This window comes from Nerophis lumbriciformis, linkage group LG03, assembly GCF_033978685.3.
Source record: "Nerophis lumbriciformis linkage group LG03, RoL_Nlum_v2.1, whole genome shotgun sequence".
Lineage (NCBI taxonomy): Eukaryota > Metazoa > Chordata > Actinopteri > Syngnathiformes > Syngnathidae > Nerophis > Nerophis lumbriciformis.
The window spans coordinates 1,841,423-1,862,500 of record NC_084550.2 but is presented as its reverse complement, the minus strand read 5'-3'; the positions used below and the strand labels follow the sequence as shown (position 1 = coordinate 1,862,500).

Genomic DNA, 21,078 nt, shown 5'->3' with positions numbered 1-21,078 from the left:
TGAAAGTGACGTCAAGGAAGTTGACGGTTTGCTTGTTGGCTTCAATCGTGATCCGTAGGCCGTTCTTTTTGAAAATTTGGCATATGCGCTTCTTGGTATTCTCGCTGCTCCTTGGCGAGGCGCGACACATATATATATATATATATATATATATATATATATATATTGTATATGTGTGTGTGTGTGTGTGCACATCCAGTAAAAGTGTGAATGTACTGTGTGTGTGTGTGTGTGTGTGTGTGTGTGTGTGTGTGTGTGTGTGTGTGTGTGTGTGTGTGTGTGTGTGTACAGTCAATGTTTTGGTGACCAATCAAAGAGTGTAAATTGACAATCCAACTCTAATTGAACATCTCTTCCCAAAAGAGAATATTAGAGAGTGAAGAAGTGCTTTCATTACACGACTTTTATTTCCTGCCAAAGTGGTCTGATGGCGTGTCAAAAAAACACCACTTGTCACCTTGTCGTCTTTTGATAAGAAATAGCTGACAAGGAGCCGCAGTAATCTTTTGTTCCAAGCCCCCTGAACGCCGTCGTAAATACGCCTGGAATTGGATAATAAAGTGCGCGGGAATATATTGTGAGGAAGCGCCGTGTCATTTTCTTCGCACGCCGCCATAAATCCTTTTCTATTGGCATGAAAAAAAAAAGTCATGTGTTAGAGCCCCCAACTTTCCCCCCGCGTCAGCGCCTTGAAAGGTGACGAGTCCCGCCGACTTCGCCGAGTGAAGCGTCTTTTGTGGCGAGCAGATTGTTATAATTCACGGTGAGAAACGTCGTTGTCTGAAGCCTCGTTAGCGTGTGCGCGTGGCGAGGGCCGCGGCTCTCAAGGCTTTCCGGGGACCGCCGTGTGTCTCCTCGGCCATTTCTTTTCTCCGAAGGCTTTCTGGGGACCTCGTCCATTACCTTCCCCCCCCCCAGAGCGCAAATAAACCAGGAAAACGACCTCAAACATCCCGTTTTGATGACAGATTAGGAAGCAGCATATCATGCACGGCCTCCACCACGTCACAAAGGTGTGTTCAAAGTTAACACACTAAAATGTGACCTCGGACATTTTTGTCTCATCGACTTCTTTTCTTACACTTTTGGTTCCTCCCCATCTCCACTAAAAGAAAAGTGTATGGCTTCCAAGGCATACTCCAATCAATCAATCAATCAATCATCCATCCATCCATCTTCTTCCGCTTATCCGAGGTCGGGTCGCGGGGGCAGCAGCCTAAGCAGGGAAGCCCAGACTTCCCTCTCCCCAGCCACTTCGTCCAGCTCCTCCCGGGGGATCCCGAGGCGTTCCCAGGCCAGCCGGGAGACATAGTCTTCCCAACGTGTCCTGGGTCTTCCTCGTGGCCTCCTACCGGTCGGACGTGCCCTAAACACCTCCCTAGGGAGGCGCTCGGGTGGCATCCTGACCAGATGCCCGAACCACCTCATCTGGCTCCTCTCCATGTGGAGGAGCAGCGGCTTTACTTTGAGCTCCCCCCGGATGACAGAGCTTCTCACCCTATCTCTAAGGGAGAGCCCCGCCACCCGGCGGAGGAAACTCATTTCGGCCGCTTGTACCCGTGATCTTGTCCTTTCGGTCATAACCCAAAGCTCATGACCATAGGTGAGGATGGGAACGTAGATCGACCGGTAAATTGAGAGCTTTGCCTTCCGGCTCAGCTCCTTCTTCACCACAACGGATCGATACAGCGTCCGCATTACTGAAGACGCCGCACCGATCCGCCTGTCGATCTCACGATCCACTCTTCCCTCACTCGTGAACAAGACTCCGAGGTACTTGAACTCCTCCACTTGGGGCAAGATCTCCTCCCCAACCCGGAGATGGCACTCCACCCTTTTCCGGGCGAGAACCATGGACTCGGACTTGGAGGTGCTGATTCTCATCCCAGTCGCTTCACACTCAGCTGCGAACCGATCCAGTGAGAGCTGAAGATCCTGGCCAGATGAAGCCATCAGGACCAAATCATCTGCAAAAAGCAGAGACCTAATCCTGCAGCCACCAAACCGGATCCCCTCAACGCCTTGACTGCGCCTAGAAATTCTGTCCATAAAAGTTATGAACAGAATCGGTGACAAAGGGCAGCCTTGGCGGAGTCCAACCCTCACCGGAAACGCGTCGGACTTACTGCCGGCAATGCGAACCAAGCTCTGACACTGATCATACAGGGAGCGGACCGCCACAATCAGACAGTCCGAAACCCCATACTCTCTGAACACTCCCCACAGGACTTCCCGAGGGACACGGTCGAATGCCTTCTCCAAGTCCACAAAGCACATGTAGACTGGTTGGGCAAACTCCCATGCACCCTCAAGGACCCTGCCGAGAGTATAGAGCTGGTCCACAGTTCCACGACCAATCAATCAATCAATGTTTATTTATATAGCCCTAAATCACAAGTGTCTCAAAGGGCTGCACAAGCCACAACGAAATCCTCGGTACAAAGCCCACATAAGCCATCGCTGTTGCTCTCCACTCTGCTCTGAACCACCTGGAGCAGCAGCAGAGCTACGTCCGGATGCTCTCTGTGGACTATAGCTCTGCCTTCAATACAATAATCCCGGACAGACTCTGCAATAAACTGGACACTCTTGGCCTCCCCCCTCTCACAAACGCCGGGATAAGGGATTTCCTAACGGACCGACCCCAGAATGTGAGACTTGGCCCGCACCTCTCATCCTCCCGCACGCTGAGCATCGGCTCCCCACAGGGCTGTGTGCTGAGCCCCCTGCTCTACTGCCTTTACACCCATGACTGCAGTCCGGCCCACAGTGACAACCTTACCGTCAAGTTTGCCGACGATACCACAGTGGTCGGGCTCATCTCCAGGGGTGACGAGGCTGCCTACAGAGAGGAGGTCCTGAAGCTGACGGCCTGGTCTTCGGAGAACAACCTCGCTCTCAACACCAGCAAGACCAGAGAGATCATCGTCGACTTCAGGAGGAGCAGCACCGACCCTGCCCCCCTCTACATCAACGGCGAGCGTGTAGAGAGGGTCCACACCTTCAGGTACCTTGGAGTCCACATCTCTAATGACTTCTCCTGGACAGTCAACACCACATCAATCATCAAGAAGGCTCAGCAGCGGCTACACTTCCTTAGAGTCCTCGGGAAGTACAACCTGAAGCCTGACCTGCTGCTGACCTTCTACCGCTCGTCCATCGAGAGCCTGCTGACCTACTGTATTACGGTATGGTACGGCAGCTGCACTGCAGCAGACAGGGAGAGGCTGCAAAGAGTGGTCAAGACGGCTCAGAAGATCATCGGCCGCCCTCTCCCCTCTCTGACGGACATCTACACCTCCCGCTGCCTCAACAGAGCCAGTGCCATCATCAAGGACAGCACCCACCCTGGCTCTGACCTGTTCCACCTGTTGCCCTCTGGGAAGCGCTACAGGTGCATTAAAACCAAAACAAACAGGCTAAAGAACAGCTTCTTCCCCAGGGCCATAACCATCCTGAACGGACTGCCCCATTGTCCCTCATAACTGCCTTCTCTTCGGTGCAATAACCCATTCCACCAACCACCCTGTTTTTGTTTTGTTTTTTCATGTATATATTCATTTCACACCATATTCATTGCACTTCTACATTTTTTATATTTTTATATATTTGCACATTGTTTTTCTAGCATGCACACATCACACTGTATGGAATGGCCTCAATCTCGTTACCTTGCGTAATGACAATAAAGCTGATTCTGATTCTGATTCTAAGGGCAAGGAAAAACTCACCTCAATGGGACGTCGATGTGAATGACTATGAGAAACCTTGGAGAGGACCGCATATGTTGCAAATAATCATTAACTTAGAATTTAATGGCAGCAACACATGTCAAAAAAGGCATTTCTACCCGTGTGCTACATGGCCTTTCCTTTTAACAACACTCAGTAAACGTTTGGGAACTGAGGCAGGCCAGTCTAGTACCCGCACTCTTTTGCTATGAAGCCACGCCGTTGTAATACATGTGTCACACCCAGGCTCGGGTGAAGGTAATGTAACCTTTGCAAACCAGACTTGGTAACAGTTTACAAACATTTATTGAAATCCCAAAAAGTGTCAAAAGGTGAACAACGACAGAAAAAACAAAGCACCCACAATCTGTAATGGTAATAGAGGCAATATTAGTATCGTATATTATATATAGTACATTTATATTCTAAATACTAGTGATGGGTCCGGCAACACCGATGCATCGGCGCATGCGTCGAGCTCATAGAGCGAAACCCTGTGTCGGTTTTAGAAAGTCACGTGACCGATCATGAGCTGTTTCGGTCACGTGACCGATACGCCAACTGTGTCGCCTCCTCTGTGCCCTGTGAGCGGCTCTTTTCTACAGCCGGAGAAATAATAACTAAGAAGAGAAAGCGTCTAAAATTGAATACGTTGGAAAAACTGTTTTAAAAAAAAAGAAAAATGTGTAAAAAAAAAAAAAAGAAAAATTATTATTTCCAGGTCCACAAGCATCCTCATCCACAACACGTTCTCTTAGATTTCCATGTTATGATAAATGTTCACATTATTTATTGACTGTATCTAAAAAAGACAAAAAAATATATTTTTATTTAAATGAAGTTATGAAATAATCCTAAATGAAATACAATGACTTGGTTTATATTATTGTATATACTAGGTCAGTGGTTCTCAACCTTTTTTCCAGCAATGTACCCCCTGTGATTTTTTTTAATTCAAGTACCCCCTAATCAGAGCAAAGCATTTTTGGTTGAAAAAAAAAAAATACAGCACTATGTCATCAGTTTCTGATTTATTAAATTGTATAACAGTGCAAAATATTGCTCATTTGTAGTGGTCTTTCTTGAACTATTTGGAAAAAAAAGATATAAAAACAACTAAAAACTTGTTGAAAAATAAACAAGTGATTCAATTATAAATAAAGATTTCTACATATCAGAATCAGAATCAGCTTTATTGTCATTACGCAAGGTAACGAGATTGAGGCCATTCCATACAGTGCGATGTGTGCATGCTAGAAAAACAATGTGCAAATATATAAAAATATAAAAAATGTAGAAGTGCAATGAATATGGTGTGAAATTAATATATACATGAAAAAAAAAACCAAAAAAAAAACAGGGTGGTTGGTGGAATGGGTTATTGCACCGAAGAGAAGGCAGTTATGAGGGACAATGGGGCAGTCCGTTCAGGATGGTTATGGCCCTGGGGAAGAAGCTGTTCTTTAGCCTGTTTGTTTTGGTTTTAATGCACCTGTAGCGCTTCCCAGAGGGAGTAATCATCAACTTAAAGTGCCCTCTTTGGGGATTGTATTAGAGATCCATCTGGATTCATCAACTTCATTCTAAACATTTCTTCACACAAAAAAAAATCTTTAATATCAATATTTATGGAACATGTCCACAAAAAATCTAGCTGTCAACACTGAATATTGCATTGTTGCATTTATTTTCACACTTCTTTTTGACACACATTTTAGTGACGAACCTGAGCTTGTGCTTCACTGAGTTTATGAACTTACATTCATATTTTGTTGAAGGATTATTCAATAAATATATTTATAAAGGATTTTTGAATTGTTGCTATTTTAAAAAAAATCTCACGTACCCCTTGGCATACCTTCAAGTACCCCCAGGGGTACGCTTACCCCCATTTGAGAACCACTGTACTAGGTCATAAAATCAGTGTCAGTTGAGTCGGTCCATAGGTTGCCTGTAGGGATTTTTAATGTCCAGCAGATGTCAGTATTTAGTGACACAGTATCGACACAGTATCAATACAGTTTTGCAATGTGTCGAAACGCTTCATGACGCCTCATCAACCCATCACTACTAAATACATTTCGAAGTTACATGCGTTAAATAGGCCTATATAATTCATCAAAATAAGCATATTAAAAATAATCAAAAGATAAATCATTCATTATATCAAAATACATGTATTCATAATCAAAGGTCAATAATCCAATATGTCAAAGTAAAGAATTAACTAATCAAAACAGATTTAGCAAAATCAATTAGCATTCAACAAAACTCATTTAACCGGTTACAACACAACTAGTGATGGGTCCGGCAACACCGAAACTTTTATTTATTTATTTTTTAATAAAAATGTGTAAAAAAATTAAATTAAAACAATTCCCAGTCCACAATCATCCACAACACGTTCTCTTAGATTTCCATGTTATGATACATGTTCACATTATTTATTGACTGTATCTAAAAAAGATAAAAATATATTTTTATTTAAATGAATTATTGTATATACTAGGGCAGGGGTCACCAACGCGGTGCCCGCGGGCACCAGGTAGCCCGTAAGGACCAGATCAGTCGCCCGCTGGCCTGTTCTAAAAAATAGCTCAAAGAGCAGCACTTACCAGTGAGCTGCCTCTATTTTTTAAATTGTATTTATTTACTAGCAAGCTGGTCTCGCTTTGCTCGACATTTTTAATTCTAAGAGACAAAACTCAAATAGAATTTGAAAATCCAAGAAAATATTTTAAAGACTTGGTCTTCACTTGGAATAAGCGGTAGAAAATGGATGGATGGATGGGTCTTCACTTGTTTAAATAAATTCATTTATTTTTTTACTTTGCTTCTTATTACTTTTAGAAATACAATTTTAGAGAAAAAATACAACCTTAAAAAGGATTTTAGGATTTTTAAACAAATATACCTTTTTACCTTTTAAATTTCTTCCTCTTCTTTCCTGACAATTTAAATCAATGTTCAAATAAAAAAAAAATTTTTTTTTATTGTAAAGAATAATAAATATTTTAGCTTCTGTTTTTTTGACGAAGAATATTTGTGAAATATTTCTTCAAACTTACTATGATCAAAATTCAAAAAAATTATTCTGGCAAATCTAGAAAATCTGTAGAATCAAATTTAAATCTTATTTCAAAGTATTTTGAATTTCTTTTAACATTTTTGTTCTGGAAAATCTAGAAGAAATACTGATTTGTCTTTGTTAGAAATATAGCTTGGTCCAATTTGTTAAATATTCTAACAAAGTGCAGATTGGATTTTAACCAATTTAAAACATGTCATCAAAATTCTAAAATGTATCTTAATCAGGAAAAATGACTAATGATGTTCCATAAATTATTTTTTTAATTTTTTCAAAAAGATTCAAATTAGCTAGTTTTTCTCTTCTTTTGGTTGGTTGAATTTTGAATGATAAAGAGTCGAAATTGAAGATAAGCTATGTTTCAAAATTGTATTTTAATTTTTTTCGTGTTTTCTCCTCTTTTAAACCGTTCAATTAAGTGTTTTTTTCATCATTTATTCTCTACAAAAAACCTTCGGTAGCGGTAGAAAATGGATGGATGGATGGGTCTTCACTTGTTTAAATAAATTCATTTATTTTTTTACTTTGCTTCTTATTACTTTTAGAAATACAATTTTAGAGAAAAAATACAACCTTAAAAAGGATTTTAGGATTTTTAAACAAATAACTTTTTACCTTTTAAATTTCTTCCTCTTCTTTCCTGACAATTTAAATCAATGTTCAAGTAAAAAAAATATTTTTTTTTATTGTAAAGAATAATAAATATTTTAGCTTCTGTTTTTTTGACGAAGAATATTTGTGAAATATTTCTTCAAACTTACTATGATTAAAATTCAAAAAAATTATTCTGGCAAATCTAGAAAATCTGTAGAATCAAATTTAAATCTTATTTCAAAGTATTTTGAATTTCTTTTAACATTTTTGTTCTGGAAAATCTAGAAGAAATACTGATTTGTCTTTGTTAGAAATATAGCTTGGTCCAATTTGTTAAATATTCTAACAAAGTGCAGATTGGATTTTAACCAATTTAAAATATGTCATCAAAATTCTAAAATGTATCTTAATCAGGAAAAATTACTAATGATGTTCCATAAATTCTTTTTTTAATTTTTTCAAAAAGATTCAAATTAGCTAGTTTTTCTCTTCTTTTTGTCGGTTGAATTTAGAATTTTAAAGAGTCGAAATTGAAGATAAACTGTTATGATCCGCTGCCCGGATCATATTTTTGTTTTTGTTTTCAAGTCACTTGTGTTTTCAGCACCTCTTGAGTTTGTTTCTGTTGCCATGACGGCAGATTATAGTCACCTGCCTCTGGTTAGTGTCCCGGACGCGCACCTGTTGCCCGGGCACTAATCAGAGGGCTATTTAGTTTACGCGCTGGCCTCACTCGGTCTGTTGGTTTTGTTTGCTCCTACGCAACAAGTTACGCTCCTAGTTTCGCTCATAGTTTACATTTTTGATATTAGCATCATTGCTACCCTCTTGTTTTCCGTGCCGTGGTGCACCGCGCAGCATTTTGTTCTGCAATCAGAATAAATCATTTATTCTCACCTGCAAGCCGCTTCCTGACATCCCTCTGCATCTTGAAAAGACGACCTCCGGCATCACAATGCCTCGCAAGCGTAACATAAACTATGTTTCAAAATTGTATTTTAATTTTTTTCGTGTTTTCTCCTCTTTTAAACCGTTCAATTAAGTGTTTTTTTCATCATTTATTCTCTACAAAAAACCTTCCGTAAAAGGAAAAAAAAAATGTACGACGGAATGACAGACAGAAATACCCATTTTTTTATATATATAAATGTACTTATTTAGCTATTCTTGTTTAAATCACACTTAGGTGTAACTTACAAATGACAATATATTTATTTATTTAAGTGTGTATCAAACTGGTAGCCCTTCGCATTAATCAGTACCCAAGAAGTAGTTTTTGGTTTCAAAAAGGTTGGTGACCCCTGTACTAGGGCATCAAATCAGTGTCAGTTGAGTCGGTCCATAGGTTGCCTGTAGGGATTTTTAATGTCCAGCAGATGTCAGTATTTAGTGACACAGTATCGACACAGTATCAATACAGTTTTGCAATGTGTCGAAACGCTTCATGACGCCTCATCAACCCATCACTACTACTAATTAGTGAATGCAGGTGTGGTCACCTATATAAAGCCCTCAACCCCACCCTGACTCTTTTGGTCAATTGTTCAGAGCCATGGTGAGTGACAGGTAACACTTTGTTTGTTGAGCACATGCTTTTTGCACACTGGCTAACACAATTGAATGTTTGTGTGTCCATGTTGAGCCTCCTAACAAATGTGCACGGTTTGTGAGGAAGTCCAAAGGTCAAACAGTGACAGTGTGGGGGTCAAACTGTCACAACATGACTTGGCATTGTCTTGCTGAAATAAGCAGGGGCGTCCATGATAATGTTGCTTGGATGGCAACATATGTTGCTGTATGTACCTTTCAGCATTAATGGTGCCTTCACAGATGTGTAAGTTACCCATGTCTTGGGCACTAATACACCCCCATACCATGCTGGCTTTTACAATTTTCACCCTAGAACAGTCCGGATGGTTCTTTTCCCCTTTGTTCCGGAGGACACGACGTCCACAGTTTCCAAAAAACAATTTGAAATGTGGACTCGTCAGACCACAGAACACTTTTCCACTTTGCATCAGTCCATCTTAGATGAGCTCGGGCCCAGAGAAGCGTTTCTGGGTGTTGTTGATAAATGGCTGTAGCTTTGCATAGTATCAATCAATCAATCAATGTTTATTTATATAGCCCTAAATCACAGGTGTCTCAAAGGGCTGCACAAGCCACAACGACATCCTCGGTACAAAGCCCACATAAGGGCAAGGAAAAACTCACCCCAGTGGGACGTCGATGTGAATGACTATGAGAAACCTTGGAGAGGACCGCATATGTGGGTAACCCCTCCCCCCCTCTAGGGGAGACCGAATGCAATGGATGTCGAGTGGGTCTGACATAATAGTGTGAGAGTCCAGTCCATAGTGGATCTAACATAATAGTGAGAGTCCAGTCCATAGTGGATCTAACATAATAGTGAGAGTCCAGTCCATAGTGGATCTAACATAATAGTGTGAGAGTCCAGTCCATAGTGGATCTAACATAATAGTGTGAGAGTCCAGTCCATAGTGGATCTAACATAATAGTGTGAGAGTCCAGTCCATAGTGGATCTAACATAATAGTGAGAGTCCAGTCCATAGTGGATCTAACATAATAGTGTGAGAGTCCAGTCCATAGTGGATCCAACATAATAGTGAGAGTCCAGTCCATAGTGGATCTAACATAATAGTGTGAGAGTCCAGTCCATAGTGGATCTAACATAATAGTGTGAGAGTCCAGTCCATAGTGGATCTAACATAATAGTGTGAGAGTCCAGTCCATAGTGGATCTAACATAATAGTGAGAGTCCAGTCCATAGTGGATCTAACATAATAGTGAGAGTCCAGTCCATAGTGGATTTAACATAATAGTGTGAGAGTCCAGTCCATAGTGGATCTAACATAATAGTGTGAGAGTCCAGTCCATAGTGGATTTAACATAATAGTGTGAGAGTCCAGTCCATACTGGATCAAACATAATAGTGTGAGAGTCCAGTCCATAGTGGATCTAACATAATAGTGAGAGTCCAGTCCATAGTGGATCTAACATAATAGTGTGAGAGTCCAGTCCATAGTGGATCTAACATAATAGTGTGAGAGTCCAGTCCATAGTGGATCCAACATAATAGTAAGAGTCCAGTCCATAGTGGATCTAACATAATAGTGAGAGTCCAGTCCATAGTGGATCCAACATAATAGTAAGAGTCCAGTCCATAGTGGGGCCAGCAGGACACCATCCCGAGCGGAGACGGGTCAGCAGCGCAGAGATGTTCCCAGCCGATGCACAGGCGAGCGGTCCACCCCGGGTCCCGACTCTGGACAGCCAGCACTTCATCCATGGCCGCTGGACCTGTGCCCCCCCCCTCCACAAGGAAGAGGGGAGCAGAGGAGAAAAGAAAAGAAACGGCAGATCAACTGGTCTAAAAGGGGGGGTCTATTTAAAGGATAGAGTATACAAATGAGTTTTAAGATGGGACTTAAGATGGGACTTAGTAGAGTTTTAACTTGCACTTACAGACGTAGCGACCAACTGTAGTTACTCACAGTGGTTTTCTGAAGTGTCCCTGAGCCCGTGTGGTGATATCCTTTACACACTGATGTGGCTTTTTGATGCAGGGATCCGAGGTGCGTAATATCATGGCTTACGTGCAGTGATTTCTCCACATTCTCTGAACCTTCTGATGATATTACGGCGCGTAGATGGTGAAATCCCTAAATTCCTTGCAATAGCTGGTTGAGAAATGTTGTTCTTAAACAATTTTGCTCAGGCATTTGTTGACAAAGTGGTGACCCTCGCCCCCGTCCTTGTTTGTGAATGACTGAGCATTTCACGGAAGCTGCTTTTATACCCAATCACGGCACCCACCTGTTCCCAATCTGTGGGATGTTCCAAATGAGTCTTTGATGGGCATTCCTCAACTTCTCGGTCTTTTTTGCCACTTGTGCCAGCTTTTTTGAAACATGTTGCAGGCATCAAATTCCAAATGAGCTAATATTTGAAAAAAAAACAACAACAAAGTTTGCCAGTTGAATGTTAAGTATCTTGTGTTAACAGTCTGGTTTATATATATATATATATATATATATATATATATACAGTGGGGCAAAAAAGTATTTAGTCAGCCACGATTGTGCAAGTTCTCCCACTTAAAATAAAGACAGAGGTCTGTAATTTTCATCATAGGTACACTTCAACTGTGAGAGACAGAATGTGAAAAAAAAATCCAGGAATTCACATTGTAGGAATTTTAAAGAATTTATTTGTAAATTATGGTGGAAAATAAGTATTTGGTCACTTCAAACAAGGAAGATCTCTGGCTCTCACAGACCTGTAACTTCTTCTTTAAGAAGCTCTTCTGTCCTCCACTCGTTACCTGTATTAATGGCACCTGTTTGAACTGGTTATCTGTATAAAAGACACCTGTCCACAGCCTCAAACAGTCAGACTCCAAACTCCACTATGGCCAAGACCAAAGAGCTGTCGAAGGACACCAGGAAAAGAATTGTAGACCTGCACCAGACTGTGAAGAGTGAATCTACAATAGGCAAGCAGCTTGGTGTGAAAAAATCAACTGTGGGAGCAATTATCAGAAAATGGAAGACATACAAGACCACTGATAATCTCCCTCGATCTGGGGCTCCACGCAAGATCTCATCCCGTGGGGTCAAAATGATCATGAGAACGGTAAGCAAAAATCCCAGAACCACACGGGGGGACCTGGTCAATGACCTGCAGAGAGCTGGGACCAAAGTAACAAAGGTTACCATCAGTAACACACTACGCCGACAGGGAATCAAATCCTGCGGTGCCAGACGTGTCCCCCTGCTTAAGCCAGTGCATGTCCAGGCCCGTCTGAAGTTTGCCAGAGAGCACATGGATGATACAGCAGAGGATTGGGAGAATGTCATGTGGTCAGATGAAACCAAAATAGAACTTTTTGGTATAAACTCAACTCGTCGTGTTTGGAGGAAGAAGAATACTGAGTTGCATCCCAAGAACACCATACCTACTGTGAAGCATGGGGGTGGAAACATCATGTTTTGGGGCTGTTTTTCTGCTAAGGGGACAGGCCGACTGATCCGTGTTAAAGAAAGAATGAACGGGGCCATGTATCATGAGATTTTGAGCCAAAACCTCCTTTTATCAGAGAGAGCTTTGAAGATGAAACGTGGCTAGGTCTTCCAGCATGACAATGATCCCAAACACACCGCCTGGGCAACGAAGGAGTGGCTCCGTAAGAAGCCTTTGAAAGTCCTGGAGTGGCCTAGCCAGTCTCCAGACCTCAACCCCATAGAAAATCTGTGGAGGGAGTTGAAAGTCTGTGTTGCCCGGCGACAGCCCCAAAACATCACTGCTCTCGAGAAGATCTGCATGGAGGAATGGGACAAAATACCAGCTACTGTGTGTGCAAACCTGGTAAAGACCTATAGTAATCGTTTGACCTCTGTCATTGCCAACAAAGGTTATATTACAAAGTATTGAGTAGAATTTTTGTTATTGACCAAATACTTATTTTCCACCATAATTTACAAATAAATTCTTTAAAAATCCTACAATGTGAATTCCTGGATTTTTTTTTCACATTCTGTCTCTCACAGTTGAAGTGTACCTATGATGAAAATGACAGACCTCTGTCATCATTTTAAGTGGGAGAACTTGCACAATTGGTGGCTGACTAAATACTTTTTTGCCCCACTGTATATATATATATATATATATATATATATATATATATATATATATATGTCTCAATAAGGTTATCCAAAAAATATTGCTCGATACCATAGTAGAGCGCAATATATGTATGTGTGGGAAAAAAAATCACAAGACTACTTCATCTCTACAGGCCTGTTTCATGAGGGGTTCCCTCAATCATCAGGAGATTTTTTTATTTATTTATTTTTTCATCTCCTGATGATTGAGGGAACCCCTCATGAAACAGGCCTGTAGAGATGAAGTAGTCTTGTGATTTTTTTCCCACACATACATATATATATATATATACCTGTTAGAGATGCGCGGATAGGCAATTTATTTCATCCGCAACCGCGTCAGAAAGTCGTCAACCATCCGCCATCCACCCGATGTAACGTTTGATCAGAACTGCACCCGCCCGCCATCCGCCCGCACCCGCCCGAAGTTTTATTTACGGAGGCAATAATTGAGCATGGATTTCCAATCGCACTGGCTGATCACATGGGACAGTTAAATGTTTGTAATGCAACCTTTAAAAATCATTACGCGGTGATCGCGGTCCCAAAAATAAACTTTTCTTGCATGATAATGTCCAGAAAAATTCGCTTTATATTACTATAGAGTCCTTTTAACGAATGAGTTTGATGGTTTATCACAAACCTTAAATGAAAGAAGTCCTTTGTTCTCCTGCACCATGCATATGCGCTTTGGCCTTGCTTCGTGTTTGGTGCGCAATCCTGTCGGCTGTATTTCACAGCACGACATACTGTTAAAAGTGTTTATACTATTTATGCTTTCAAGTCCAAGTTGAAGAAATCTTGTTAAATGTTGACAGCATAACTACCAAAATACAGAAGTATGTCCTTAATATTTTTGCAGTGCTATTTCTGTTGAAAAGTTCAAATGATTACATTAGAGATGTGATGTGCCACTTTTCAAGTGTCTGATGGCTTCAATTCATTTTCATTAATTTTTCATATTTTGAATTCTTTTGAAAGGCTTACAAAAAAAACCATTTGAATTGTAATTCCATGCTATTGACAGGACTATTAATTTTAATGAAGTTAGCTTACCATGTTTACAGTATGATAATTGTGATAGAAATGTGAATTTTAGGCACAGAATATTTTTTACAATTGAACAAGGCAGTAGATTATACAAGCTTGGACAGAAAGTTAATAATGACACCAATTTTTTTTTTAATGGAATTGTTTAGTACTGTTTTACCATTTGTTTACTGTAAAAAGTGTTTATACTTTCAATGAACAAATTGAAGTCTTGTGAAAGGTTGACAAGATAACTGGCATTAACTGTCAAAATAATTTCAAACTATTGAAGTTAGCTTACAGAATAAACATGTCAATCAACCCATATGATTTTTGCTGTAATATTTTTGTTTTGAAAAGTCACTGTGACTGATAGAAAAGTGATGGTTTTAGCAACATTTTAACCTGTCTGAATGCTAATAATCATTTTGCGTCAGGGGGCGAAGCCCTGAACCCTCCGCCAGGACTTTGTCCTGGACCTACCGGGGCCTGCGGCCCTTGGACCCTGGCTACTAGGTTTTTCTGATTTCAAAAGTTGGCAGGTATGGTGAGGTTATAAAGCTTTTGCCTGTTAAAGAAAGGAGACTGATCCAATGCAGCACAGACTTTCGCGTGCCACGCTGTCACGACCCAGACGCACACCAGTGCGCAATCATATGGGAGCCGCGCTGAGCGCACCTCCAAGCGCGTCTGGCTGCCGGCGACGGCCAGGTATGGGCCCACGCTCCAGCGCCATCCATTTTCAGGGCTAGTTGATTCGGCAGGTGGGTTGTTACACACTCCTTAGCGGGTTCCGACTTCCATGGCCACCGTCCTGCTCTCTATATCAACCAGGGTGAGCCCCACCCCTTTCGTGAGCGCACTGCGCGCGGAGTGACCCCTGTTACGCGCCCCCGGCAACAGGGGTGGCGGGCAGGTAAGCTGCGCGGGCGGAGCGCGCGGAGTGACCCATGTTACGAGCCCCCGGCCACGGGGGTGGCGGGCAGGTAAGCTGCTTACCTGCTGCGCGTGACGCCGGCCGCGGCGAAGGCGGACGAGGCGGGGTGTCGGTGCGGTGGGCGCGGTGGTGACCCTGGACGTGCGTCGGGCCCTTCTCGCGGATCGCCTCAGCTACGGCTCCCGGTGGGGCCCTCTCGGGGGAAGGGGCCTCGGTCCCGGACCCCGGCGAGGCGTCCCTTCTCCGCTCCGTAAAAGTGTCCATCTCTTTTCTTTTTTTTTCTTCTGTTGTGGCATATGCTGCAGGTGCCTGCTCGTTTTTCGTATGTGGGTAACAACATTTAACTATGTATATATATTTACCAATTGGTTTAACTGCCACCCGCAAAAAAAAAAAAAAAAAAAAAAAAAAATCTAATTAATCCTTCCGACCCGACCCGCGCGCGGATAAAATCTTATTTTTTTTAATTTCATCCGCCCGATCCGCGGATAATCCGTGGACTCCGCGGTTGTGCCCGCAAACCGCGCATCTCTAATACCTGTATATATACTGTATATGTGTGTGTGTGCAAATCCAGTAAATGTGTATGTACAGTGTGTGTGTGTGTGTTTTTGTGTGTGTGTACAGTCAATGTTTTGGTGACCAATCAAAGAGTGTAAGTTGACAATCGAACATCTGCTTGTCTCTTCTTCTTTCAGTATCCGGCGGTCATTCAGGAGCGACCGGCGGCGGTCCGGGCCCGGGGTCGGACTCGGCCCAGCCCCGTTTCTCCGCCTCCCTCCCCACCTACCTGCCGGTGCAGTGCCAGCTGAGCGGCGCCGACTCCGCCTTCTTCTTGCGGGAAGCCAATCAGGACGTCATGCGCAACGGCAGCCTGGGCTCGCGCACCGAGCCCTTCTTCCTGCACCAGCTGGAGGCGGGCGTGGCCGCCCCGCACGCCCTGCCCTCGGTCGCCTGCAGCTACGGCAACCTGAGCGCCGAGCAGACCGTCCCCGTGGAGCTGCTCCAGGGTCTGCATCTGACGCCGGGGCATGTGACCCTGAACTGGAAGGTGAAGGGTCACGTGGTGGTGCCCAGAGTGGGGTCCACAAATCCCTGGATCCAGGTACTTTGACTCTGGTAGTTCTTCAGTTTGTCCTCGGTCTTGATTCATTCAATACGATGTGTTTATGACTCTTAGACAGTCTTAAAACCTCAACTGACTTCTTCTTCTTCAGTGATGCATTCATTTTGCTTCCAGGTTCTGTTCTACTTGGTGGGTAGACGTTGGGACGAGTCGGGCCCCCATCTCCCGGGCCTCCTCCCCTGTGTCCGAGCCTTGGCGGTCCGAGACACCAATGAAGTGGCCCCGTCGGCCGGTTGCAGACTCATGGGACCGTCCGGATTGTGCGTTGTCCGCCTGGAGATCCCCCCAGCCTGGTTTATGCCCCTCCAGGCGAGAAGGAGACCCGTGGACGCCGCGCTGCCATCATTGGAGGTGTATTACTCCGTCATACCAGTGGAGGGCGCCGGACTGGAGTGTCCCCCTATTGTTAACGAGCCGTGGAAAAGTCCGGCGACTAACTTGGGGCCTCTCGGGGGTCTGGGCATGCCGTGGAGCCCTCCGGTGGACGAAGGACTTCAGGACATGCAGAAAGTCGGTTCTGTGGCCGTGACCGTTGGTCCGGTCTCAGCCAAAGGAGAACTGCTGACGCTGGACGAGAACGTGGACGTTCTGGTGCCTCCCAGTCCGGTCCGGCTCGGCAAGACGGTGGCGTTCGGCGTCTATATGAAGACCTTCTCTCACGTGGAGCAGTTCACTCTCAGGTGAGAAATACTTCTTTTACTGCTCCTTTCTCTCGCTGAACAACAGCCGCCCCCTGAGGGTGACGGCTGTCACCTTTGTGTGCTCAGCCTCCTTTCAGCAACACCTCATGAATATTCATCAGGTGTGAGCCGCTAAGAAAAGAGCACTGAGACGTAGGCGGGACTGACGAGGAGCTTTTTCACCTGGAAACCATCGCATCTTTGTTGGGGCCTGAAGGTGCAAACTGCTCTTAGACAGCACCAAGTGGTCTAGTGCACGTCGCATCTGTTCAGTTCACTTGAGATCACTATGGTACAGTTTGGATCGATTAGGTTCAGTTTGGATCGCTATGGTTCAATTTGGATATCTTTGTTTCAGTTCACTTTAGATGACTATGGTACAGTTTGGATGTGGTAAGGCTCAGTTTGGGTCACAATAGTTCACTCTAGTTCTCTATGGTTCACTTCGAATTGCTATGGTTTAACCTAGATCTCTACGGTTCAGTTTGGATCACTATGGTACAGTTCAGATCTGTTAGGTTCAGATTAGATCACAATGGTTCATTCTTGATCTCAATGGTACAGTTTGGATCTCTTTGTTTCAGTTTTGATAGCTATGGTTCACTTTAAATCACCATGGTACAGTTTGGATCTGTTAGGTTAAGTTTGGACTGCAATGGCTCACTCTCGATCTCTATGGTTCAGTTTGGATTGCTGTGGTTCATTCTAAAACTGTATGGTAAAGTTAGGATCCCAATGCTTAACTCTAGATCTCTATGGTACAGCTTGGATCTCTTTGTTTCAGTTTCGATTGCTATGGTACAGTTTGGATTTGTAAGGTTCAGTTTGGATCACAATTCTTAAATCTAGATCTCTGTGGAACAGTTTGGATCGCTATGGTTCAGTCTAGATCTATATGGTTCATCTTGGATTGCGATGGTTTAACTTAGATCTCTATGGTACAGTTTGGATCGCTCTGGTTCAGTTTCGATTGCTATGGTTCACTTGAGATCACAATGGTACAGTTTGGATCGATTAGGTTCAGTTTGGATCGCTATGGTTCAATTTGGATATCTTTGTTTCAGTTTAGTTTGCTACGGTTCACTTTAGATGACTATGGTACAGTTTGGATGTGGTAAGGCTCAGTTTGGGTCACAATAGTTCACTCTAGTTCTCTATGGTTCACTTCGAATTCCTATGGTTTAACCTAGATCTCTACGGTTCAGTTTGGATCACTATGGTACAGTTCAGATCTGTTAGGTTCAGATTGGATCACAATGGTTCATTCTCGATCTCAATGGTACAGTTTGGATCTCTTTGTTTCTGGTTTTGATAGCTATGGTTCACTTTAAATCACCATGGTACAGTTTGGATCTGTTAGGTTCAGTTTGGATTGCAATGGCTCACTCTCGATCTCTATGGTACAGCTTGGATTGCTATGGTTCACTCTAAAACTGTATGGTAAAGTTAGGATCCCAATGCTTAACTCTAGATCTCTATGGTACAGCTTGGATCTCTTTGTTTCAGTTTCGATTGCTATGGTACAGTTTGGATTTGTAAGGTTCAGTTTGGATCACAATTCTTAAATCTAGATCTCTGTGGAACAGTTTGGATCGCTATGGTTCAGTCTAGATCTATATGGTTCACCTTGGATTGCGATGGTTTAACTTAGATCTCTATGGTAGAGTTTGGATCGCTCTGGTTCAGTTTCGATTGCTATGGTTCACTTGAGATCACTATGGTACAGTTTGGATCGATTAGGTTCAGTTTGGATCGCTGTGGTTCAATTTGGATATCTTTGTTTCAGTTTAGTTTGCTACGGTTCACTTTAGATGACTATGGTACAGTTTGGATGTGGTAAGGCTCAGTTTGGGTCACAATAGTTCACTCTAGTTCTCTATGGTTCACTTCGAATTGCTATGGTTTAACCTAGATCTCTACGGTTCAGTTTGGATCACTATGGTACAGTTCAGATCTGTTAGGTTCAGATTGGATCACAATGGTTCATTCTCGATCTCAATGGTACAGTTTGGATCTCTTTGTTTCAGTTTTGATAGCTATGGTTTACTTTAAATCACCATGGTACAGTTTGGATCTGTTAGGTTCAGTTTGGATTGCAATGGCTCACTCTCGATCTCTATGGTACAGCTTGGATTGCTATGGTTCACTCAAAAACTGTATGGTAAAGTTAGGATCCCAATGCTTAACTCTAGATCTCTATGGTACAGCTTGGATCTCTTTGTTTCAGTTTCGATTGCTATGGTACAGTTTAGATTTGTAAGGTTCAGTTTGGATCACAATTCTTAAATCTAGATCTCTGTGGAACAGTTTGGATCACTATGGTTCAGTCTAGATCTATATTGTTCACCTTGGATTGTGATGGTTTAACTTAGATCACTATGGTACAGTTTGGATTTGTTAGGTTCAGTTTGGATCCCAATTCTTAACTCTTGATTTCTATGGTTTAGTTTGGATTGCTATGGTACAGTTTGGATTTGTTAGGGTTAATTTTGGATCCCAATTCTTAACTCTAGATCTCTATGGTTCAGTTTGGATCCCAATGATTCAATCTAGTTCTACACGGTTCTCCCTGGATTGCGATGGTTTAACTTAGATCTCTATGGTACAGTTTGGATCGCTCTGGTTCAGTTTCGATTGCTATGATTCACTTGAGATCACTATGGTACTGTTTGGATTTGTTCGGTTCAGTTTGGATCCCAATTCTTAACTCTTGATTTATATGGTTACGTTTGGATCGCTATGGTACAGTTTGGATTTGTTAGGTTAATTTTGGATCCCAATCTTTAACTCTAGATCTCTGTGGTACAGTTTGGATCCCAATGGTTCAGTCTAGTTCTACACGGTTCACCTTGGATTGCGATGGTTTAACTTAGATCTCTATGGTACAATTTGGATAGCTCTGATTCAGTTTCGATTGCTATGATTCACTTGAGATCACTATGGTACTGTTTGGATTTGTTCGGTTCAGTTTGGATCCCAATTCTTAACTCTTGATTTCTATGGTTTAGTTTGGATTTCTATGGTACAGTTTCCTGCGATGAGGTGGCGACTTCTCCAGGGTGTACCCCGCCTTCCGCCTGATTGTAGCTGAGATAGGCTCCAGCGCCCCCCACGACCCCGAAGGGAATAAGCGGTAGAAAAATGGATGGATGGATGGATGGTACAGTTTCGATTTGTTAGGGTTAATTTTGGATCCCAATTCTTAACTCTAGATCTCTATGGTTCAGTTTGGATCCCAATGGTTCAGTCTAGTTCCACACGGTTCACCTTGGATTGCGATGGTTTAACTTAGATCTCTATGGTACAGTTTGGATCGCTCTGGTTCAGTTTCGATTGCTATGATTCACTTGAGATCACTATGGTACTGTTTGGATTTGTTAGGTTCAGTTTGGATCCCAATTCTTAACTCTTGATTTCTATGGTTTAGTTTGGATTGCTATGGTACAGTTTCCTGCGATGAGGTGGCGACTTCTCCAGGGTGTACCCCGCCTTCCGCCTGATTGTAGCTGAGATAGGCTCCAGCGCCCCCCACGACCCCGAAGGGAATAAGCGGTAGAAAAATGGATGGATGGATGGATGGTACAGTTTCGATTTGTTAGGGTTAATTTTGGATCCCAATTCTTAACTCTAAATCTCTATGGTTCAGTTTGGATCCCAATGGTTCAGTCTAGTTCTACACGGTTCACCTTGGATTGCGATGGTTTAACTTAGATCTCTATGGTACAGTTTGGATAGCTCTGGTTCAGTTTCGATTGCTATGATTCACTTGAGATCACTATGGTACTGTTTGGATTTGTTGGGTTCAGTTTGGATCCAAATTCTTAACTCTTGATTTCTATGGTTTAGTTTGGATTGCTATGGTACAGTTTGGATGTGTTAGGGTTAATTTTGGATCCCAATTCTTAACTCTAGATCTTTGTGGTACAGTTTGGATCCCAATGGTTTGGTCTAGATCTATATGGTTCACCTTGGATTGTGATGGTTTAACTTAGATCTCTATGGTACAGTTTGGATCGCTCTGGTTCAGTTTCGATTGCTATGATTCACTTGAGATCACTATGGTACTGTTTGGATTTGTTAGGTTCAGTTTGGATCCCAATTCTTAACTCTTGATTTATCTGGTTACGTTTGGATCGCTATGGTACAGTTTAGATTTGTTAGGTTAATTTTGGATCCCAATCTTTAACTCTAGATCTCTGTGGTACAGT

At 42.7% G+C, this 21,078-nt stretch overlaps 1 protein-coding gene across 1 annotated transcript in view; it reads left to right on the top strand.

The window, feature by feature from the left end:
- Nucleotides 1-21,078, top strand: part of LOC133577720 (transmembrane protein 132B) — a 405,689-nt gene that overhangs the window by 175,062 nt on the left and 209,549 nt on the right. The window contains exons 2-3 of the mRNA XM_061931705.1: nucleotides 15,763-16,169; nucleotides 16,305-16,870. Of these exons, the coding sequence (XP_061787689.1) occupies nucleotides 15,763-16,169; nucleotides 16,305-16,870 (973 nt within the window). The remainder of the gene's footprint in view (nucleotides 1-15,762; nucleotides 16,170-16,304; nucleotides 16,871-21,078) is intronic.